This window comes from Nyctereutes procyonoides, unplaced genomic scaffold (assembly GCF_905146905.1).
Source record: "Nyctereutes procyonoides isolate TBG_1078 unplaced genomic scaffold, NYPRO_anot_genome, whole genome shotgun sequence".
Taxonomy (NCBI): domain Eukaryota; kingdom Metazoa; phylum Chordata; class Mammalia; order Carnivora; family Canidae; genus Nyctereutes; species Nyctereutes procyonoides.
Window position 1 is genome coordinate 32,387,168 of NW_026575020.1, and position 22,360 is coordinate 32,409,527.

Sequence of the window (22,360 nt, forward strand, 5' to 3'; positions counted from 1 at the left end):
CTTTCTAAATGATGTCCTCTTGTTAGCACAGGTTCCTGCCACATATTTGGTGTTTCCGTCCTTAATTGGGAAATAAGACTGCAGGTGATGCTGCCTGGGATGGGGGTTGGGGCCTGGGAGCTGAAGACTGCCCCCAGGACTGTAAGGCCCACGTGTCGTTGTCGTGTCCCCCCCACCCCCCCCACGGGATGAGAACACACAGGACTTGGGGCCAGAAGGCGGGCTGCAGGCTCTCCGTTGGCACGAGCCCTCTCCTCTGGGGTTCCCCTTCCTCGCGTGTACCCGGCCATGACAAACTGTCCTGGAGCCCACCTTGCAGACAGCAGAGCGGCCTGCACCTGGTGACTGGCGGTACGACGGCCCTGCACTGTCCCTGGCCGGGGCTCTCTGCCGGTGGCCGGCAGGCGCGCAGGAGAGCTGGGGGGGGGGGGGGCGAAGCGCAGGGGAGCCGGCACCCTCATCCTTGCGGGCTCCGGTCCTAGCTTCCGGGGCGCGGGCGTGCGCGGGGACACCAGCCCCGGCCGGCTGCGGTGCACACTTGGCTGCGGCGGTCAGCTGCGCGCCACGGCGAAGAGGGGCAGCGATCCCCGACGGAGGGTCTCCCACGAACCCTCGGGCCCTGCCTCCCCTGGACGCCCGGGGGCGAGCCCTGCTGCTTTCTGGAGGCGCCGCTGCAGGCCGCGTTCAGGAGGTGAACTTCCGAGGGGCACACTGGCACTTTCCTGGAGGTATCCTCATACTTCCGTTTTTAGAAAGTGCACAAGAAAGACCTGCACCGGCCAACTTTGAGGTTACCCCTTTGCACGCCGTCCCTTTAAGGCGTTGGGCCGGCCCCAGGCCTTATGCCCCTCGCCGCTCCCCGTAGTGCCCCTCCGAGAGGCCGGCTTTGTGCGCTCGCCCCGCCCCGCCGCCGCCCCGCCCCTCGCGCACGCGCACGCGCACTCCCCCCCCCCCCCCCCCGCCGCGCCGCCTCGTCCAGCTCGGCCCGGCTCCCGCCCAGGCGGCGGCGACGCGACGCCCCGAGCGCCCGCCCCGCCGCCGCGGCCGGCAGGTAAGCGGGGCCCGCCGGGCCAGAGACCGCACACGGGGTGCGGGCGGGGGCCGACGCCGGCTGCCCCCCGGCCCGCCCCGCCGCCGCACGTGTTCCGGCGGGCCGGGCCCAGGTCCCGGGTCCCGGGTCCCGGGTCCCAGGTCCCAGGTCCCAGGTCCCGGGTCCCGGCCCTCCCCGCCGGGGCCCTCCCCGTGCCGGCGCCCCGCGCCCCCACCGCCTCCCTTCCGGGTGCCCACCCCGCGGCCCTCGCCCGCCCCCGGCCCCCGGCGGCGACCCCTCCGCCTCCTCGGGGCCCAGCCCCCTCCCCGAACGTACCCCGCGACCGTGCTGCGGCCCCCCAGCGGCCAGGTGACAGCCCGCAGGCCGGGGCCTGGGACCTCCTGCTGCAGCCGGCGCGCGTCTCCCCGAGCTCTCCGCTGCTCCTCCGAAGAAAGACCCCAGACCCGGCGGCGGGGTCCTGGCCGGGCGCGCAGACCGCGGCTCCCCTCTTCTGCGGAAACGCCCCCCGCTGCGCCCTGCTGCTGACCCCCAGCCCAGGCGGCCGGGCCCCAGGTGCGGCTCGCCCTCAGCAGCCAGGGACCCCGGCTCCGCAGCGCCTCGCGCCACTTGCAGTGTGCTGTGCCACAGCCATTTTGGGTGACGGCAGAGACACTCCCTGCAAGCCTTCTCATACCGGTTTCTGCCCACCCAGGTCCTTGACCCGGCGCTTCAGCGCTGGCAGGTGCTGTGCCAGACGCTGCCTCTGAGGTCGGCCCGGCCCCCTCCTAGAAGGCAGATAGGTAAGCTAGGCTGGAAGCTCCGCGCAGAACAAACAGGTGGGGAGAGCGGCATACCCCGCCCCCTCGGTCTGGCCACCGGCGGGTCATCAGGTTACCCGGCCTGTGGGCCAGTCTCGGGTGGAGTCCGGGGATCTGCATTTTACAAGCAGTGCAGGGGAGCACCCCGGTTTGGCATGGTCAGGCTCACCTGGGTGAAAGACCTGTGAGGGCCCAGAGGGGTCAGGTGGCATGTGCTCTGGAGGCTTTCCCCTTCTTGGACTCCCTGAAGAGCCAGTCCCTAAGCAGCTGCCCCGTTGCTTTCCCTGAGCGTCACGGAAAATGCAAGGCTTTCCCTCCTCTTGAATGGAAACTGGGGGCATTGAGTCAAGAAATTGCACATTAGTGTTTTGCTAGCCCAAGAGATTGGCAGATTGGATTTGATTGAGCTGGGAGGGGTTGCACACCTTTTCTGTGAGATTAGCTGTTGTATTCCCTAGTCCTCACCTTGAGGGCAGGTAGTTTGCTGGGAGTCACACTCCACCCCCCGGTGGGTCTCAATTTTTATGTTAAAAGGAGCAGCTCTGGGTTCCCTGAGCTGCCCAGGTCACCCCCAGAGGAAGTCTCTTCTGTTCCCACACCTCTCCTAGCTCTTGCTGATACCTTCTTCAGATATTAGGTTTTGTGAGTCAGTCTTTCCAGCTGTCTTCCATAGCTTCCCCCCACCCCCCACTTGTCTGTCCGTCCACCTAGGGCAAGGTGGCACTCGGATTAATTGGCATGACCGGGTTGCACTAAATTTACTCACAAACCAGCTAGTATTTGCTGAGCACCAGCTTTGTGCCAGCATTTTTGTATCTGGGCGTGAATATGTGACCTGCTCCAGGACTTGGCCTTTGGGTGCAGCAGGATCCATCCTTGGGCATAAGCCCAAGTCCTTGCTATATACAGGTAGCCAGTGGGACCACATCTGTGCTCTACATGCGTATGTTGCATTGTAATTTCCCTTTTGGATAAAGACTTTAAGACGTGGTCTTTTTTGATGGCTTCCATTTTGCCTTGGTGTGACAAGGAGTCGTGCAAGCTTTCAGTTTTAAGTGCCAAGCTAGAATTTTACACCGTGTAAACCATTAGATTAACAGTGGTGTAAGCTTCCAGGAATTGGATGACCAGTGATGTCTGCAAGAACACCATGGTGGTTCCCCCATTTCAGAGTCACCAGGTGTGCTTCTAGGAGATGCATCTAGGATCTGGAATCTGTTCCTGGGCTAGAGCAAATGAGTCGCTTGCTGTACAGCTTGGGTAGCTCCCATTGTCACGCTGAAACCTAATTGAGCTGCGGTCTTTCCCCTCCTGCAGCGAGAGCTTGCTTGCAGCCGATCTGTGTACACTTCAGGCTTCAGCAGCAGGCAGGGCTGGCTCTGGTTTGCACTTCTCAGCTGTGTCTTGTAGTCGCCTCACGAGGGACAGAGCGCCTTTTGAGCTGCCAGGGTTCTGGAGGCGGCCTTGTGTCTACACCAGACGACAGGGAAGCCCCCTGGGAGATGCAGACCGCTGTGGGGCGGGGCGGGGGGGGGGTGTCTGCTCTTGTATATTTTCAAACGTGGTAGTTAAGCACTGTTGCATCACTTGTGAGGATTTGGACGAGTTCCCAAATTTCTACACCCTGAAGCTCAGTCTCCTGTAATTTGGGTTGGTTTAGGGTTTTTTTTTTTTTTTTTTTTTTTTTTGTTACGTTTCAAGGGCTCTTTGAAGAAAATTGCATTTTGTTTGCCTGGCCTGAGCTGCATTCCTACCAGGAGGATAACAGTAGGGAGCACCCTTGAAGGTGGGGCCTTGGATTACATGGACAAAAGGGGCCTGGGCAGCCTGTCTTAGCATCTGAAGAGTATTTAGTGCAGACTTAGCTCCACAGATAGGTTCCTCGTTTTGGAATAGTGTGTCTGCTCAGGGCCCAGCAAGGTGGGTGAAGGTTTTTCACCCTTTTTGCTGGGAATTAGTTTTTAAAATATGGTTTGTTTATTGGCCTCAGTCCTCCACTGTAGGTTTCGATTAGCAGACAGCTCTTTGCACTGTGAGTCTTCGCTTGGAGCTGTGAACTCTACCCGCGTCTGCCTGCCTGGTGGGCTTCAGAGCCATGGCAACGGAGGAGAAGAAGCCAGAGACGGAGGCCGCCAGAGCACAGCCCACCCCTTCCTCCTCGGCTACGCAGAGCAAGGCATGTCCCTGAGGGCTTGAGGGGAACTGCCAGGGGCGCCTAGGCCGAGTACTCTTCGGAGATGCTTCTTCCGAGTCTGTTCTCCCTCTTCAGTTAGACACTGTGTTTTTATTTATGGGCCACAGACCTAATCAGTGCTTGTTTACCGTGCTGAGGATCCCCAGACCTGTCCCCCGGAGAAGGGGCTTTATCACAACATAGATCCTTGTTCCTGATCGTAAGATCTCTGCAGCACCCAGAAAGCCTCTCATACAGCATCCTCCCTGGCCCACAGTTCTGGTGGCCAGGCAGGTTTGCAAACCCCTTTGCTGGACACCAGGCGGCACATACAGGCCTTTGAGCAAGGCTACAGCCTTCAGGTTTGCCTTGAGGGAGGCTGTGCTTGCCGGACTTGGTGATGCGTGTCGGACGTTGGGGTGGAGTCAGGCCTTGAGGGGCCTCTGTGTTGAGCTGTCCTGGAAGAGCTGGGCACGGAGGTGGGGGCTGCAGGAGAAGCAGGGCTGCCGAGGGGAAATAGCCCAGATTTAAACACGACCAGTTGGAAAGGACTTCCAGAGAGTTCTAGCAGGATTTGGAACTTAGAAGGTGGTTCTGAGTTTGAAGCAAGGCGGTGGTTAATGGTTTGATGACTAGTATTCTCTCTTCAACAGCCTACCCCTGTTAAACCAAACTACGCTCTAAAATTCACCCTGGCTGGCCACACAAAAGCCGTGTCCTCCGTGAAATTCAGCCCGAATGGAGAGTGGCTGGCAAGTTCGTGTACGTATCACCAGGGCCTCCGCTCCTGTCAAAGGTAGTCTGTGCTGCCACCAGAAGCCCGGAGCAGGGGGAGGGCTTGCTTTCTGATGCTGCCACTGGGGTGTCGCAGGGGCTGGAGCCCTTTACTTAACACTCTGAGGTGATGTGCCCAGGGGAGAGGGGGAGGGTACTCCGGTGCCGGCTACTTCTTTCCATGGGATTTGCACTGTTTCCAAGGCTCCTGTTGTGGGCAGCCCGGATTTTGCCCTTGGGGTGACTGTACCATCACAGTTATTTTGTCTTTCTTTTTTTCAGCTGCTGATAAGCTCATTAAAATTTGGGGAGCATATGACGGAAAGTTTGAGAAAACCATATCTGGTCACAAGCTGGTAGGTTCATCCCTGCACGTGGAGGTTGCCCACTGGCCGCCTTAGCCCCACTGGTGGGTGGGGCCCATCCCCAGAGCTCAGCAGGTTAAGGTCTAAGCTTTCCCCCAGAGTTTTTTGGGTAGTTCTTTGCTTTTTGTCTTTTTTTTTTTTTTTTTTTTTTTGCCTTTTGTCTTTTAAGCAAGTACTTCTGACCTTCCCAGACAAGTTTCTGCCTGACTGCAAGAGAACACACTCTCCTTTGGGGACTGTGCAGTGTTTTGTCTGTGTGGTCAGCAGTAGCTAGAGGGTTTGGGTAGTGGACTGAGGTGCTTATTTATCTTTGGATGGACGTTCTGACCTTCGCTGGTTAACTGTATTTTGTCCTGTCAAGGCGGTGACCCTGTGTCTTTGCTCCCCAGGGGATATCAGATGTGGCCTGGTCATCAGATTCCAACCTCCTCGTTTCTGCTTCAGATGATAAAACCCTAAAGATCTGGGATGTGAGCTCGGTGAGCTGCTCTGCCCAACCCCCGCCCCGGCAGAGCTTGTGTGCGTGGACAAGGGGCAGGGCGGGAGTCCGAGGGGGGTCTGGGGACCCTGGGTCACGGGGTGGCCCTGCTCTGTGGGGTATGTGCCATTGGGCCGCTGTGGGCTCAGCTTTGAAATAACCATTAGGAGTAACAGTCTGACGATACTTGGTTTTAGGGAAAGTGTCTGAAAACCCTGAAGGGGCACAGTAACTACGTCTTCTGCTGTAACTTCAATCCCCAATCCAACCTCATTGTCTCGGGCTCTGTAAGTCTAACCCCCCCTTCCCCTGGGGTGTTGTAGGGGTGTGGGGGTGCGGTACTTTGTAGCCAGAGACTTAGGAGTTGAGCCTGAGTCTTCTCTGCTGGGGGATGGGGGGCCGTGGTGGCAGGCCTTGGGTTCCAGAAGACCTGTCCTCTCCCACCTCCCTGTGGAGTGGCCTTAACCTCTTCCTTTGTCTTCAGTTTGACGAAAGCGTGAGGATATGGGATGTGAAAACAGGGAAGTGCCTCAAGACTTTGCCTGCACACTCGGACCCGGTCTCAGCTGTAAGTCCTGCTGAGCTCTGGACACCACATGGCAGGACAGGGTGATGGCCAGAGAGGGGGCACTGGGGACCCCGAGAGAGTTCTCCCTATCCTGGGCCTGTGAAAGGAGAGGCGGGAGAGGGGTTTGGTCCCTGAACCAAATCCTGCGGGACAGGTAGGGCAGCCAGGCCTGGAAGAGGGGCTGTGTGTTGGGAAGTGTGGCCACAGAGAAGTGAATTTGGAGTGGAGTTGGCTTTGATCCTGGGGTGGTGGTGGAATGAGCTGGGGTGAGCTAGCCGAGGGTAAGGGCTGGGGTGGGGGGGTTGGAGCCCCACAAGCACCCTGTGTGTGCTGTGTCCTGCCTTGTGCACACACTAGCAGTGTGCAAGATGAGGTACGTAGTTAAAGTATCTGCTGAAATACAAACCCTCCATTTGAAAGTGGCCGAGAGATTTTTTTCTTTGTCAGCAGAGCCTAGACTTGTTTCTTAGCCAAGTTTGCCTTTTTTTGGAAAGGGGAAGGAATCGTGTAAACATTGTGCTTATTTTTACTGAGCAGATGGTCCTTTTCACTTTCTGAAATTGTGTAGGTGAGTGATTTTAAGTATTTTCAGGCAATAAAGGGCTTTTTTGCCCAGCTGAGACCATTCGCAGAGCCCAGATACATGGAGGACATGTATTACGTGTTGGTCGCAGCGGACTTGAGGGGCCCTCGCTGCCCAGAGTCCCGGCCAGTGTGGATGGGGCTCATCCTTGGGGGCCCCGAGGAAGGCAGTGTGCTGTGGAGATGGGGCCTGGCCCACCTGGTGCTCTGCCCTCTGCCGTGGACCCCCAGTCCCAGGAGAGCTGACTTTGAGATGGGCATGGTGGTGAATGTGGGCAGGACCCAGGATGCAAGCTGAGTGAAGGCCAGGAGTCCCAGCAGTGCGAGGTGGTGCAGGGGCTGTGGGTGGGACCCTCAGCCTAAGTGGTAGGGTTTATAGAGTCTTTGTTTTCTGCGGAAGTGAAATGTACTCATTTTTTAAAAAAGACAAATGGATGCAGTGAAGAGAAAGTCACTCTCCTGAGCCCTCCAGGACCCCCGCTGGTAGGCCCCCCCCCCCCCCCCCCCGATCGGTATTTTAAATATGTGCTATCTCCCACCATCTGTCCTGTAAGTGGTGGGGGTGACCACAGCTATTATGCGTCCCTGTGGGAGGGTTTCTCGGGCATCTGTGGTGTCCATAGACCCCTATGGACAGTGGGCACTCTGTGCTGGGGCCCCAGCAGGTGCTTGTTTGTAGCTTGCATTTCTCATGGAGGAGTGCGATGAGCGTCTTTGTTGGGCCACTTTACCCACCATGTGTTTCTGCGGTGAGCTTTAGGAGGTCATCATCATGTGAAAGAGGTTCACTTAGTTTCCCAAGTAGATCCATCTGGGAGCGAGAAGCCCCCGGCACCAACTCTGCTGGTTGCCCCGTCCCTTGCGTCCCTTGCTTCCTCCTTCCTGAGTCTGGCCTCATCCTCTCTCGCCCGGACTCCTGCATCAGCTTCCTCTCTGAAATGGCCCTCCTATCTGTCTCATCCCGAGCCTGTTGCCGCCACCGCTTGGCCTATGGATTTTCCTTGTATCTTCCTGCTTTGCAGGACCTCACCTGTCTGCCAGGTGTCCCCTCCACAGAGAGCATTGAGTGACTGTCACTTGAGTGTGGATTTGGCGTCCCTGTTGCATTCTGATTTGTTGCCTTTCTCGTGTCTTTGGAGTACAGGGATGTGTGCAGGGTGGCTGTGTTGCCTTTTGGACCTGAGCATGGGTGGGATGGGAGAATCACACTGCATTTGCCAGTGGGGATGTCTGGATATGATTGGGAACAAGGCAAAGCATGAGGTTGGCATCGTAGCTTTTGGAGACCTGTGTCAACTCCTTAGTGTCTGGTATAATGGGCCTCGATGGAGTATTTTTCAAATCCAAAGAAAGGGATGAACATGGTGGGACAGATTGCAGTGAGTTAAAAAGACCATTATCTTGGGGCTCACGAACGGGTGGTCATGGTTAAGTAGCTGGCCCACAAGCCCATCCTGCCAAAACCACCGTGGGGATAGAAGGACAACTGAAAAGCTTCTCAAGTGTCTCTTGGCCCTAGCAGAGACAGAGAGGCCACCATCCACGTGTGGCACTGTGACCCTTGAAGTGCTGCAAGCCTAGATGGAGATGCGCTGTGAGCATGAGGTGTGCCATGTGCTCTTGGCCTTTGAAGGTTTGGTGCAGCGGAAAGGAACGTAATGTGCCTCATGGGTGACTTCAGCACCGGTCACGTGTTGGGGTGGTAGGTACCTTAGAGACTTTAGGTTAAATAAACCCAAGTTCATCCCACCCGTTAACTTCCTGCTGCAGCTACGTGAGAAGGTAAAATCGTCCACTGGTTAGGCGGGGGCCCTGAGAGTCTAGACCGCAGCTTCTCTGTGTCCCCTGGCCTAACGACGCCTGCATCCACTAAGAATGTGTCAGTGGTGTGACTCTGGGCCCGGCACTGAGTGTTACGAGCTCTCTGGGGTTCCTGGGCGCATGGCTTTGCTCCCAGAGGCATCCGGCAGTGTCTGGGGACAGCTTGGCTGTTATGGCCACATGCTGCCGGCAGGGTGTGGCCACACGGGCAGCCCCATGACCAGAGAGACAGGGCTAGTGGGGCAGTGGCGCCAGGGTGGAGGTCAATACCCCCACCTCTCTGTGCAGCTTGGTCTCATGTGGAAAACGTGTCGCGGGGAGTGAGACAGTCTCAGAAAGGTGCTATTTGCTGTAAGAAGGCTTATTCTGGATAAAGTCTGCTCAGGACTCAAAAATGGTAGAAGTTGGTGATGGATCCATCTCTTGACATCGTGGCTCCTTTACTCCCCCGGGGATTCTACTGGGAAAGCAGGAAAGAAACAGAGATGGCTCAGTGGTGAGACTGGGGCTTGTCAGGTGCGGAGGTGTGTGTGGCCTCGGCGGGTCTGGGGCCTGGGCACTCGGGTGACCAAAAGTGTGGGGAGCAGAGGCCAGTGGGGCCCCAGGACCAGCACACAGGGAATCACACCCGTCCCGAGGCAGAGTGTTTGGAGGGGCTGGGATGTTGGGTTGGCTCGAGCACCCTGGTGCCTGGGATCTCTGGTCCTTGCAGTGGGCAAGGAGGCACATGGAGTGCATTTCTCGGGTGGTCACCCAACAAGTGGGGACTTCTCTCCTGGTTTTTCTTCAGTGTGAGGTCTGGGGAGGTGGTTTGCAGCCCAGTTGCCCTGGTCAGGCTGCCTCCATGACAGGAGTGGATGCTCGTGCGTGCACGGGTTCTCGAGGCCCAGCCTCCTGTCCCTGGGGCTTGGTCGCCTTGGTTGTATTTGTTTCTTTTCAAAGATAGTTTTGTAGTAAGCGATTTAGCTGCTCGAGATGTGTTTGGTGTTGGTTTTCCTTCTGAGTTCAGACATCCGTTATGAAACGGGCTGTTGCTGGAGATGCCTGGTAAAAACCACTTCATCCATGCCGCTGGAGCGTCTTTTGGCAGCTGCGGGAAATTAGTAGAATTCGAAGCAAGTGGTGGCTCCGCTGCTTGCTCAGTGCTCAGCAGGACAGCGTGCTTTTGTCGAGAGCACTCGTCAGTAGGAGAGCCGCTTGGGGAGCACGGAGTCTGTATTGACCACTTGGAAGTAAGTGTCTTTTTTCCCTCCACTCTGTTCTCAGGTACATTTTAATCGGGATGGATCCTTGATAGTGTCAAGTAGCTATGATGGTCTCTGGTAAGTCAAGAAACTCACTTCATTTCCTCAGCACACATTTATTAAAAGGCACTGTTGTGGCCTCTGGGGGACTGCAGTGGAAGTGAGGCAGGCAGAGGTCTGTCCCCGTGAGGAGCTTCTGCTGTCGTGGGCTGTGGCTGATGGACAGACACACAGCACAGCCCCTGCCGTGGGGCGGACTGCAGGGCTGGAAGGGGTGCTCCTGCTCTGGCTCCGGGCTTCCCTCCTTGTGGGTGCTGAAGTGTGCTCTAGACAAGCTGCTGGGTGGACCCGGGACCAGCCAGCCTCCCGTTCTATGCAGGACGTGGAGCGGAAATCCCACCAAAGAGGTGGGAGGGGGAATATGGTTTCCTGTGGAATGTCCAGTTTAGCCTGAATGAATAATGTTTATACAGCTTTGAGCTCGTAACCTAAGTGTCGAGGATTCTTCGAGAGGCATGAGGGAAAGCGTGGAAGTAAGTGTTGTAAGTCTGAGGCAGCAGACATCGTGGTGGGAGCACGTGGTGGGAGCCAGGCTGGGTGTGCAGGGCAGCGGCCGCCAGCTGTGTGGGGACCCAAGAAGAGAAGGGGGAACAAAAGCATGGCTAGGAATTAGTCTATATTTAGTGAAAAGGAAATAAGAAAGAGGAAAATGGGGCAACATAAATCCTACAGTGAAAACGCCATGGAAGGACTGATACGAAGGACCGAGACGTGCTGCACTGGGTGTCATGGTGGTGGCCGGACACTCTCATGTAGGCTGTCGGGGTTGCATGAGAAACCCTTCTGACTCTTGCTTTCAAGAAATGCTTACAACTGTGTGGTAGTAGAGGTTTGAAACCAAAGGGTGGGTGGACGACGTCGGCGTCAGGGGGACTGACAAAGCGTCCTCAAGGAGACACCCGCGGGGCCCGCCGCACACAGCTGGCAGAGAGGCCTGTGTACATGGCCGCCCGGAGTGCCCCGGGGCCTCGGGCCATGAGGACAGTGAGGCTGGATGGGTCACTTTAGACATCACGGGAGAGCGTCTGTGGCCTTTGGGCCCGAGCAACACCGCAGCTGCATATTTGCTGCATGTGCAGCGAACATTGTGTCCCTCCAGCCCGGAGCAGTCTCCGGGATACCCATGGATGGGCTCTGAAAGCTTCCTAGAGAAGGAGGAGAAGTAACAGGAAAGTTGAAACGCTGGGTACTTACTGAGGCCAGTGCAGTAGTTAAGGTGGGTGAGAGGAAGGCAGCAGACTCTGGGGGGGGGAGGGAAGCGGGTACTGGGGCACCTTTGGGGAGCTCCCGTTTGCTGGGCTGGCCGAGGAAGGTCTGCCCACGGTTGTGCCCCCCCCCCCAGTGCTGGGCTGGATCCCAGACTTCCCAGGTTGGGGAGCTGTTCGGTTACACCTGCTGGGGCTAGCATGGCTCTCTCCCCATGCTCTGTAGCCAGTCCTGAAAGAAATCCATGACATCAATGTCAGAATTCCAAAGGAACTGTTTGCCAGCCGAGTCCAGCAGTGCCTCAGAAAATAGTAGTCCATGACCATGTGGGGTTTTTGAATAATGAAAGGGTTGTAATAGCATAATCAATGTCGGGAAGTCTGTGCTCTGATTAATTGTGTCAACACATTAAGGGCAAACCTTTGTGATGTGTCCTGGGTAGAGGCCAGGCAGGCACCTGCTAGGATCCTGCAACCACCCCCTGACAGAGACTCCAGCAGAGGAGGCCTGTGTGGCAGACTGTTCTGGAAGCTTCCTAGCATTTACGATATGTGGTAACACACTAAAACCGTTTCTAGCTAAATCAGGAGCAAAGCAAGCCATCTGCCTCTTACCCAGCGGTGTTTGGATTTTCTGGTTAATGAGTAAGAAAAGTACAGTGAGCTGTGTGAAGGCAGGAGAGAGCCTTATCTCTTCGTAGATGAGCTGCTTGTTTGTTGAGGGTTTGGAGCCACAAACATGGCCCCTGACCAGCGCAGACTCTAGCCCCACAGAGGCCCCATCCTCAGCCTTGCTGTCCCCTCTTGGTGGTGGGGGGCGGGGGAGGCAGGCTGAACACCCCTCGTTGTCCCCCCAGGATCTGCAGCACATGGCAGGCTCCAGCACCCTGACTCTGAACTGCCAGGCCCTGCCGTTTACAAAACGTGACTCTTTGGGGAGGTGAAGGTCTGGAAACAGACCTTTCTGGGTGCTGGGAGTTGGCAGTTAGCAGATGTGTGGGAGCAGAGGATGGATGGTGGGGAAGTACATCTAACAGCAGGGGAGGACCATGGGGAGGAAATGAACGGAGTGTGACTAAAGGGACAAGGAGCAGCGAGCCAGGGGGTTGGGATGGGGCGTGTGCACGTCCCCTTGTGGGGACCCGTCCCCCTCAGCTGGCAGACCAGGGAGTTCCACGTAGTGGCCCCCATGGCCTTTCCTCAGCGAGATGAAGAGGGCTCTGGAAAGAGCATAGATGAGCTGGTGCCGGGAGAGTAAAGAGAACCAGCAGGCAGTTGGTGGGGGGGTGGGGGAGGTGCTGTTGCCTGGACCGAGTTGGGGGTGTTGCTCCCAGGGGAGGGGGCTGGGTGGGGCAGACAGGGCGGAGAGGTGGTGGCTCTAACTCCCAGCAGTCACAGAGTTAGCACGGAAGCGGCCCTGCGGCCAGTGACGTGGAAGACCGTCCCGGGCCAGGGCGAACATCAGAGGGATGGGAAGGGGGCAGAGGACATGAGGAACAGAGAGTGTCACCCTGTGACCCAGTGCCCCACTGCTGGGCACCCATGCTTGGAAGGGCAGGTGCTAACAAGCATGTTGGCTGCCAGAGTCGTATTCACATGGACGGGAGTCAGACGCTGGAGCTGACCCGCCCATTCTGGGCCAGCAGCTCTTCTAGTGTGTTCTCTGGCTCCTGCACAAGAGGGACATCCAGAAAATCTCATATGATGCTCTTTTGGTGGAAAACAAACTCCCGAGCAACCACGTGCTTGGAATGTGTGTGCCAGGAAATAGGTGGGGCTCCTGGGGCCCTAGACATGGCCTTTGTCACCCCTGTCCTGGCGACCGTGCACCTGTGGTGGAGACAGGAAGGCACTGGGTCCGTGTGACTGTGGCCAGTGTGCTGTGCTCAGGTGCCTGTTGTGGCCCCAGGCGTCAGGGGAGTTGAAGTGGAGCAGTGAGAAAAACTGAGATAGGACTAATCATGTGTTAGTCTCAACATCCATGTTTGCTCAGGAGCCAGAACGCATCGAGCTGCTCATCCTGACTCGCTTTGTAAAAACTTGCTGCTGTTTTTCCGTTGCAGCCGGATCTGGGACACTGCCTCGGGCCAGTGCTTGAAGACGCTGATTGGTGAGTGCTGCAGTTTCCCGGCTGGGTGCTCCTCCCCGCCGCATGGTGCTGTTCCCGTCCTCTGTCTTACCTGGTGTTTGGGAAGCCTCTTCTCTCTGGCCTGGATCTGCTCCCCTGGGAGGGCTCCTCCTTCCTTACTGACCCATTCCAGCTCCTTCCTGATGACCTCCGGCACCGTGACGTCCCCTCCAGACTGGGCCCCACGGTGTCTGCATTGGCCTTTGCTCGGGACTGCCTGGCTGTGTCCTCCAAAAGCCCCGTGAGCCCCTCCACCCTCTACCTGTACGTGGCAGACCCTTGGTGGATCCTTCCTTGAGCAGATGTGATAGAAGCCTGACCCTGAAGTGCGTCCCGCCTGCTGGGGGTGTCATGGACGAGTTTGGGGGAAGGGCACTGGGGTCTCTGCAGACTGCTGGGGTCGGTAGTGGAAAGACAGGCAATGCCGCCAGCAGGTGTATGTGTGGCCAGAGGATGGGTGGTGGGCCCCTGCAGAGCCCTGAACCCCTGAGGGTGATGGGGAGGCAGCCCTGGGAGGGTTTTGAGAGCATGCATCACCTCGGGTCAGCCTGGAAGCTCCCTGCAGTTTCAGGTTCAAGTGTGAGGTAGGGCAGGTGGTAGAGTTCTGTGCTGCGGGGCAGGAATTGGGTGGTGGGCTGGGAGAGGGAGCTGGCCCACCACTTGCCTGGGAGGTGCCGCCTCTGAAGCTCTGCACCCTTTTCTGGGCTGTCAGGGGAATGCATGTGGCTTTATGCATCAGTTGGGGTCACCTGGGGTCTCCATAGCAAAGCACCCCAGGTTGGGTGTCTTAACAGATTTATCACCACATCCTGGACGCTGGAATCCAAGATCCAGCCTTGGGCAGGCCTGGTTTCTCCTGTGGCCTCTCCTCGACCTTCCTGCCATGTCTCACGTGGTGGTTCTCCTGTGTACGCACCTCTGGTGTCTGGTTCTTTTTCTCTTGTACAGATGCTGGTCAGATCGGATTAGGGTCCCCTGTACCACCCACATTTTAACTGAGTCATCCCTCGCAAGGCCCCACCATCTGAGGTCCTGGGGTTAGGACTTCAACATGCGAAGTTTGGGAGGGACACAGTTCAGCCCATGATGGTGGCCTTTGTGCGGTTTTTGCTTCATGTGGCTGCCCTTTTGATGGTGTGACATCACACTGTGTCCACAGTACCTGCCCCAGGAGGCCTGGGGACAGTGCCATCGTTCACACTGCTGAAGCCGCCGGGCGCTTGCTGTGTGTAGAGCTTCGTTGATGCTAACACACGTAGTCCTCACAGCGGGGTGGGAAACAGGCCTGGAGGGGTTCGTTAATGAACCCAGGCTGGCGGCAAGCAGGTGCAGCATCCACCTGGAGGTCAGGGCGATGCGTAGCCTTGCCCGCAGCCCACTTCTGCCGTCAGGTCTAGGGAGCTAGAACTTTTTGGACTCAGTGACGCTTTGGTCCTGGAGCTTAGGTAAGAGACGCCGGCACTACCCAGCCTTGTCTAATGACGGGGCCTGCCTTCCTGGTGTGGTCCCGGTGCCCCAAGGAGGGCCCTTGGTGGCCTCATGCCTTCTCATGTGCCTTTGCAGTGTCTGGGACCTGTCGGAGGGAGCAGCGGCCCCCGGCGCGTGGTGGCCAGGTCCCTCGAGGTGGTAATGCAGCGTGCCGCCCTCCCCCGTTCCAGCACCAGGGTTCACAGCCCCAGTTCCGTCCTTCTCACCTGGGGGGAAACGCGCTCCTCCCGATGTGAGGGTCACAGGGCTGTCGTATGGCTGCAAGTGCTGGCCTTGTCCTGGGCGGCCCCGGTGGTGGCTCTTACCTGAATTTCCAGGCCACCCGGGGTGAGCTTTTAGACCCGAGTGTAGAGGCAAGAATGCAGGTATCGTGCCAGCAGGACTGTTTCTAGAGGGAATTGACAGATCTTTGCTCTGGTTACAGGTATCAGGAAACATGAGATAATTCACCTGAGTCCTTTTTTCCTCAATGGCAATGCTTTCTCAGTCCAGTGGGGCGTTTGCAAACTTTGTTTCACATGAGGAAGCTGATCCTGGGTCCTCTTACAAACCCCATGTTGGCAGAAGGCCAGGCACCCCGACTTTGATTTGCTACAGACCCTTAGCTCCTAAAGCCCTTGTGGCAGAGGGGGTGGTCAGGCCCCCGCCAGGGACCCGAGAAACATCGAGGAGAACCGGCCGTTGTGACCGGCACCAGGGACGGGTGAAGGTGGTGGTGTGGGCACCGGTGGCAGTGTCCCCACTCGGATGGCCCCGTGTGGTGATGGGGGCACTCTTCTGTCCTCCCCTGGGCGCAGACCTGGCGCTCCTCCCGTCAGCCTGTCTCTGCGTTTCCCATGCAGATGACGACAACCCTCCTGTATCTTTTGTGAAGTTCTCTCCAAATGGCAAGTACATCCTGGCCGCAACCTTGGACAAGTAAGTGCCACCACCTCCCATGGGGCAGGCCAGGGACATCCATCTCCTACTAGTATTCTAAAGATAAGACATGTCTATACTCGTGGTGGGTTTAGGGTTCCAGGATGCAGCTGTTGTGCTGGCAGCGAGGGCCCTGCCTCTGTTGGGGGCTGGGTCTCTGGTCTGAAGGATTTGGGGTCCGGGTTTCTCTGTGGTGACTGTGTGAGCTGGGCAACCCCTCGTCTGCAGGAGTGGGGGGACGGGTGGCCTCTGAGCAGCCTGAATTTCACCCCAGCAAACTCGGAGCAGGTTTTGCCCCTTCAGGCGGGCCTTCCAGCCCTGGCTGCCCTGTGTGCACTTTGGGCAGCCCTCTGGGGACCTGCGCTTGAGCCCCAAGATTGCCGGAGGGCCATGAGTTTGGTGCCTCTCCTCATGAGCACCCTTCTCCGGAAGAGCAAATTCCAGTCCAGCGAGGACTGGAGGAGAGGGGATTGTTTGTGGCCATTGAAACCTGTTCTGGGTGTTTCTGGACCCTCCCCACATCCGTCTTGTAGCAGGAGTGAGCCACTTATGATTCAGGGAGCACCCAGCAGCCTCTGTTGAGTGGCAGAAATGTGTGGGGTTCTCACGCTCTGCCCTCCGGTGTCCTTAGAGCACCATCCATTCCTGTGCCCACTGCTGGCCGCTTACAGAGGGTGATAGACTCGGGCCCTGGCTGTGCTCCACCCATGAGCACTTGGCGGGGCCATGTAGTGACAGCAGGGACCCCCTGGGAATGCAGGCGACTCACCCCCCTCTCTGCCTTCCAGCACACTGAAGCTCTGGGACTACAGCAAAGGGAAGGTGAGCGCTGGGGGCAGGCTGGTGGGGGCTGGGCTGCAGCTTTCCCTGGGGGCAGAGCTGAGCCGGGGTCTGAAACCAGAGGCTTGAAGAGCGCTCTTCTCTGGTTGGCCTGGTGCATGTTCCTCAGACTCTGGATTTTGTAGACCTCTGGGCCGCGGTAAGCTTCAACTGTGTGGCTCTGTACTGTGGGTGCTTAGAGCACTCTCAGAGCGTGGGTTAGTCGGCCGTGAGATGCCTGCACTCCGGACGCTGAGAACTGTCCCGAGTGCAGGCACATCGGGACCCGATGGACGTACTGATACTCCCACCTTTGCAGTGCCTGAAGACATACACCGGCCACAAGAACGAGAAATACTGCATTTTTGCCAATTTCTCAGTCACTGGCGGGAAGGTAAGTTTTTTTCCAGCGAGGGAGCTTCTCGCCCTCCCAGCTGTCCCTCCAGAGAGGTGACCCCATCTTAGGTTGGCGTATATGCCTATGGACGCTCTCTGTGCCCGTGGAACAAAGCTCCAGTGACTCTGGGTCGGACGGCTTCTCCTGTCTGCTCCCGGGCCCGTTCCTCCTGAAGGCAGGGGGTTTGGGGCATGGCGGCAGGTGTGTGAGGGCTCTGTTGCCCCGGGGCTGTGCTTCCGTGCCGCCCCCCCCCCCCAACAGGCTGGGGCCCCACTCCTGCGCTCGCCCAGGTAGGAGGTGACTCGAGTGGGTGGTGGCATTCAGCAGACAAGGACGTGACCCTGAGAGTGACAATTTGAGAAAACCTTTAGTTCCCAGAGGGCCCCAATGTGGGCGGTGCTGGGGGGTGAGTGCCACCCTGGAGTGGGTGTGGATGTGAGGGGAAGGTGACCCTTGCTCAGGAGCAGCTCCGACCTGGGTTTTTCTCACCCGTCTTCTATTCTAGTGGATTGTGTCTGGTTCAGAGGACAACTTGGTATACATCTGGAACCTGCAGACCAAGGAGATTGTACAGAAATTACAGGGCCACACAGGTGAGCACAGTCATCTAGCTGGCTGCACACCCACATTTACACAGTGATGGTTTCTGGGAAAATAAAAAACAAGGTGTTGCATTGTTGTGCTGCCTGCTGCTCTTGTTGCTTGGCCTTTTGGTGGCCTGGGGGATGCCGTTTGTCTCGGGACAGTTGGCAGGTGGCTTTGTCCGAGCTCTTGTCGGGCCAAGGCTGGATCCGGCTTTAACTTCTCTCCACAGCCGTCTTCCTGGCTGCCTGGCTTCAAAGTCCATGCAGGTTCCGTGGCTTCTTGTGCGGATGTGGCCCGTGCATGGGGCAGAGCCATCCGCTCTGGTCTAGAGGCTCTGGTTCCCGCAGGCCTTGCACCCCCCCGCCTACACTTGGTGGAGAGTGATCTTCAAATCTGCTGAGTGCTCTACCTTCATCTCTTAAAGCCATGTCCACCCACTGGGGCCATGACCTAGACCTGTGGGTCAGCTGCGATGCGTAACCTGCCCACGTGGCTCAGCACCTAGGGAGCAGCCCCGTGCTTCAGTTGCTTCTGGCCTGCCCACTGCCATGTGGGCAGGACACTCAGCCCCTTTGAAGCCGCACAGGAAGAGGGAAAGTTCTGGGGTGTGGCCCCAGGTGCCAGCTCACGGGCCCTCATATCCCTGCTGGAGGTGGGAGGCTTCCTGGTGGAAGTGGGGCGTGCCCGGGCCCTGCAACAGGGTGGGGCATGGTGGGATCGGGCACGTTGCTCACACAGCGGGACAGGTGCTCCTCTGTACCCTTGGGGCCCGCTGTGCCAGGTGTTGGGCCGGGCTCCACGAGCGCCCTATGCTGGCCTGTGAGCATGTGCTGCTGCCCCCTGGCCGACCCTGGCATTTGTGGATGCCGCTGCGTTAATGCCACCTGCCAGCTGTGCTCCTGCTCAGTGTCCCCGTGTGGTGGCACAGTGCAGGGCTGTGAGTTGGGGGTCCGTGGTGCGGCCCTGGGGGTGGTGGGAGTGTGACCCTGGGACAGCCAAGCAGGTCTCTGCACCAGGGGGCAGACATTGGCTACGGTCTCTGTTTCAGACGTCGTCATCTCGACAGCCTGCCACCCGACAGAGAACATCATCGCCTCGGCCGCACTGGAGAACGACAAGACCATCAAGCTCTGGAAGAGTGACTGCTAGGCGCTGTGGTTGCCGCAGGGGGGACGGTCAAGACGGTGGCCGGGCGGCGGGAGCACAGTGTCTGGAAGGGCACCCCTCAGTCTGGGCCTGGGGGTCGGGAGAGGCCTGGATTAAGCCGCCCCTGAGGACGATGTGGCGGAGGGACCAGAAAGTTCTAGAAGTTGCTGGTGATGTTCTGGCAATCCCTCTCACACTGTCTGGGGAAGTTTCTAGTCTGTATTGTGTTCACACGGAGTCCACGCAAATTTTTAATTTTTTATTACAGAAGGGTGAAGTTCAATTTATCATGAGTTGTGTTTTTTTCCCCGTAAGTGTTTTGTGCCTCCTTTGGTATCTTAGTGCCCAGTGCCAGCACCGTGAGCCGCCGCCGGGGCCGTCCCGCCTGCCCCCTCGTCTGTTCAGTAGATGCTCTAGTGACGCCATCTGTGGCCACTGGTTCCTGCTGTAGTTGTGCCCAGTGTGTTTCAAAGTCTTTTCTGGAAAACAGCACTGTAAGGTTATTTTCGTGTACAAACCCTTTGTGTGTGGGAGTCGGTGGTCCTGGTGCCCACAGCCTGGCCTCATGCTAGTAGCTCCCTGTGTCCCCCCTGTGTCCCTGACACGCACAGTCATGGGCTGTAACACGGGGCAGGGGCCTTGCTGCCACCCTGGCGGTGCTCAGCCCTCGAATAGAAAGTGTCCGAGGTGGCAGGAAGTTGAGGGTTCCCGTGGGAAGGACTTGGCCCCCCTTCCCCCCGCCCCCCAGTAGGTCAGGAGGTGGGAACTAAGGGAGCTGGGAGCATTGGGATGAGCGGGGCGGGAGGGAAAGGAACGGGCCACCCTGCTGTGGCCCATGGAGTGCTGCAGGGGCCACTGGGGCCGGGCTGCGTGAAGCTCAGGCTGGGCCGCAGTCCCCCTGCCCACCTGGGACCCGCAGGCTTGCCGGGAAGGCGGTGGTGCAGGGGGTGGGGGGCGTGCCAGCAGCCGGCAGGTCTGCTGTGTGAATGGGAACCTCCGTGCCATGGGGAGAGCGGGGTTGTGCTGGGATGCCCAGGCCTGGGGACCCCACGCCGTGTCCACACCCCCTCCACCGGCACCTGGGGCTGAGGTGCGCGTGCCCTGCCTGCCTTGGGACTGTGGATGGGGCTGCGTCCGCCCTGCCTTTCCCGAGGCCCCGAGTCCTTGGGTGGGGGTGGGGGGGCTGCCTTCAGCAGGCTTCTGGGCCCCTCCAGTGGGCATCTGGAAACCAGCTTCTGTTTCCCCGGCCCGCCCTCTGGAGGTGGCCAGCAGGGAGGCTGTCTGTGCCATGAGGAATCCCGGTGGTGACAGGCTGTCTGCGCTCAGGGGCTTGGGGTTGGGGAGCCCACTTTGCCGCGTATTTTGGTAGGAAGCGCGAAGGTGTTAACAGGCCTCCCCTGGGCGCAGATGGCCGTGGACGCGGGGCGCTGTGCCCTTGGATATAGTTTATTTTTTCTACGTTTGAATTCTCTGTTGTAGATTTGTGTAAAAATACATTCTCTCTTTTAAAAATAAAGATTTTCATGTCTTGTAATTTTGTCCCCCGAGACTCCCCTTTCTTAATGTGCAGCTTTTTGGGTGGGGGCTGGCAGCCCACTGGCCCTTTTTGCTGCTTGGGTGGGCATGTTCTGGCAGAAAGCTCACAGTTATTAAAAAATACCTTTTCTATGAAAGTTATCTGTGTTAATTATTGACAATGTAAAACAGGCAAGGATTATAAACCACCTGGATTCCTGCTGCCAGTAACATTTTGGGGGATTATCTTCTAGTATATTCATTAAAAATGAAAACTGTTGTGGACCACTTAAGCATATATAAACATAGAGAAAACCTTGTTAGGTTTGTCCGCTTTTTTAAAAGATATTTTTTAAAAGATTTTTTTATTTTAGAGAAAGAACAAGCAGACTTGTTCCAGACACAGGCAGGAGAGAGAATCCCAAGCCGACTTGCCGCTGAGCGCACAGCCCGATATGCAGGGCTTCAGCCCAGAACCCTGGGATCATGACCTGAGCCGAAACCAAGAGCTGGGTGCTCAACTGCTTCGCCACCCAGGTGTCCCACGCGTCCCACACCTCAGATACATTTTTTTTTTTTTTTAAGATTTTATCTATTTGTGAAGGACACAGAGGGAGAAACAGGCTCCATGCGGGAAGCCCGATGTGGGACTTGATTCTGGGACTCCAGGATCATGCCTGGAGCTGAAGGCAGACACTTAACTGCTGAGCCACCCAGGGCATCCCCCCAAATACTCTTTTTTTTAAAGATCTTATTTATTCATGAGAGAGGCAGACACAGGCAGAGGGAGAAGCAGGCTCCAGGCAGGGAGCCCGACGTGGGACTCGATCCCGGGTCTCCAGGCCAGGCGCTGGGCCGAGGGTGGTGCTGAGCCGCTGCGCCCCCCGGGCCGCTCACCCCCCCCCCCCGCCCCGAATATTCTTTAGTCAAATCCCAGGTGTCGACCCTGCATGTGCGCACACGCACAGGTTCGCGTATACGCGTGCAGGCTCGCGCACCATGCATGTGCCCCAGGCGGGGCGCCCTGAGCCCGGCCCGCAGGGGCCCTGCCTGCGCAGCTGGGTCGAGCCCCATGGTCGCCAGGTCCCCTGGCTCGGTCCACCGCGAGTCTGGAAGCCCGGCTCGTCCCACCGGCCCCCAGGCCTGGGTCTGCAGGTTGCCTGGGGGGCTGCGGGCCAACTTCCGGCTCCGGCCCCCGCAAGCCGGGCCTGAGGACCAGGCGCCCCGAGGTGGATGGCGCCGCTCGCATCAGCAGGGCCGCTCCGGGTCAGGCTGGGTTTCCTTGACCCGACGGCGGGGCCCTGACGGGAGGCGCGCGCCGTGGAGCCCGCGGCGGCCTGGGCTCGGCCTGGGCTCGGCCTGGGCTCGGCCCGGGCTCGGCCTGGGGGCAGAGGCGTCCGCGGAGCGCGTGCACGTCGCTGGCGCGTCCCGCCGAGCAGCACCGCACAGGCCGCGGGGGGGGGGGGGGACACGGGCCGTCAGCGGCCAGGAGGAGTCCCAGGGGGGCACAGGGGCCGGGGCAGGACCGGCCGGCGGACACGGCAGGCGGCACCCGGGGGCAGGCCGCAGCGCACGGCAGCCGGGAGGCAAGCCCCGCCCCCTCGCCCCCCAGCCCCCCAAAAAACGTTGGTTAGATGCCACGAAGTAGGTGGCAATGCCTTAACCGTATGCGTGTTGTCAGGCCCGAGGGCCTCTTCCATCCTTGTCAAGGGGAGTGCTAACCTTCTCTCCTTTCATACAACACACCCGCCGCTCCGGCCGCGCGCTATTTAAGGGCCCTCCCGCGCGCCGCCTTTGACTTACGGCGACTAGCGGAGGCGGGGGGGGCCCGCCCCCGCGCCCACGCGCCGCAGCACACGTCTGCCCGCAGCGCGGAGCCGCCGCCCCTCGCGCGGAATCCCCCAGATCCCCGCCGTCGCTGCCGCCGGTGGGAAAACTCGCCTTTCCCTGCGCTAATATATTCATAAAACCAGCCAATCAGACGCCGGAGGGGGACAGGCGGAAGTCCCGAACTTCCTTCAAGAAAACGAGATTTCCCCCGGAAACAAAACAGGGCCCGCGCGCACGACCTACAGGAACACGCCTCGCGGACGGGCCGGGCCGAGGCTCGGAACTTCCTGCGGAAATGGCCGTGAGTGCGAGCGAATCAGGGGGCGAGGAACGGAGATGCCCTCTACGGATTTCCGGACGCTGCTCTGCGCTAGGAACTGTGGGTGCTGGAGGCGCGGGAGGCGCGGGACGCGGCG

At 58.5% G+C, this 22,360-nt stretch overlaps 1 protein-coding gene and 1 non-coding gene across 4 annotated transcripts; one reads left to right on the plus strand and one right to left on the minus strand.

Annotated features, from left to right (window-relative positions):
- Positions 1–968: 968 nt before the first annotated feature.
- WDR5 (WD repeat domain 5) lies at positions 969–18,882 on the plus strand. Of its 3 annotated transcripts, XM_055327149.1 has the most exons (16): positions 970–1,051; positions 1,393–1,603; positions 1,743–1,830; positions 3,839–4,024; positions 4,675–4,783; positions 5,078–5,151; positions 5,550–5,639; positions 5,836–5,925; positions 6,123–6,206; positions 9,876–9,931; positions 13,182–13,228; positions 15,577–15,652; positions 16,441–16,474; positions 16,791–16,865; positions 17,374–17,461; positions 18,502–18,882. In XM_055327149.1, exons 4-16 carry the CDS (start codon positions 3,944–3,946, stop codon positions 18,600–18,602), a joined length of 1,005 nt encoding a protein of 334 aa, XP_055183124.1. In that variant the 5' UTR covers positions 970–1,051; positions 1,393–1,603; positions 1,743–1,830; positions 3,839–3,943; the 3' UTR covers positions 18,603–18,882. The 3 variants fall into 3 exon arrangements, with proteins under 3 accessions (XP_055183115.1, XP_055183124.1, XP_055183121.1); XM_055327140.1 differs by lacking the exon at positions 1,393–1,603 and having other exon boundaries at positions 969–1,051; XM_055327146.1 differs by lacking the exon at positions 970–1,051 and having other exon boundaries at positions 1,088–1,603.
- Positions 18,883–21,732: 2,850 nt separating this feature from the next.
- Positions 21,733–21,858, minus strand: LOC129518419 (U6atac minor spliceosomal RNA). Its single transcript, XR_008666191.1, has one exon. It is a non-coding gene; the product is annotated as a U6atac minor spliceosomal RNA (small nuclear RNA).
- Positions 21,859–22,360: the final 502 nt, after the last annotated feature.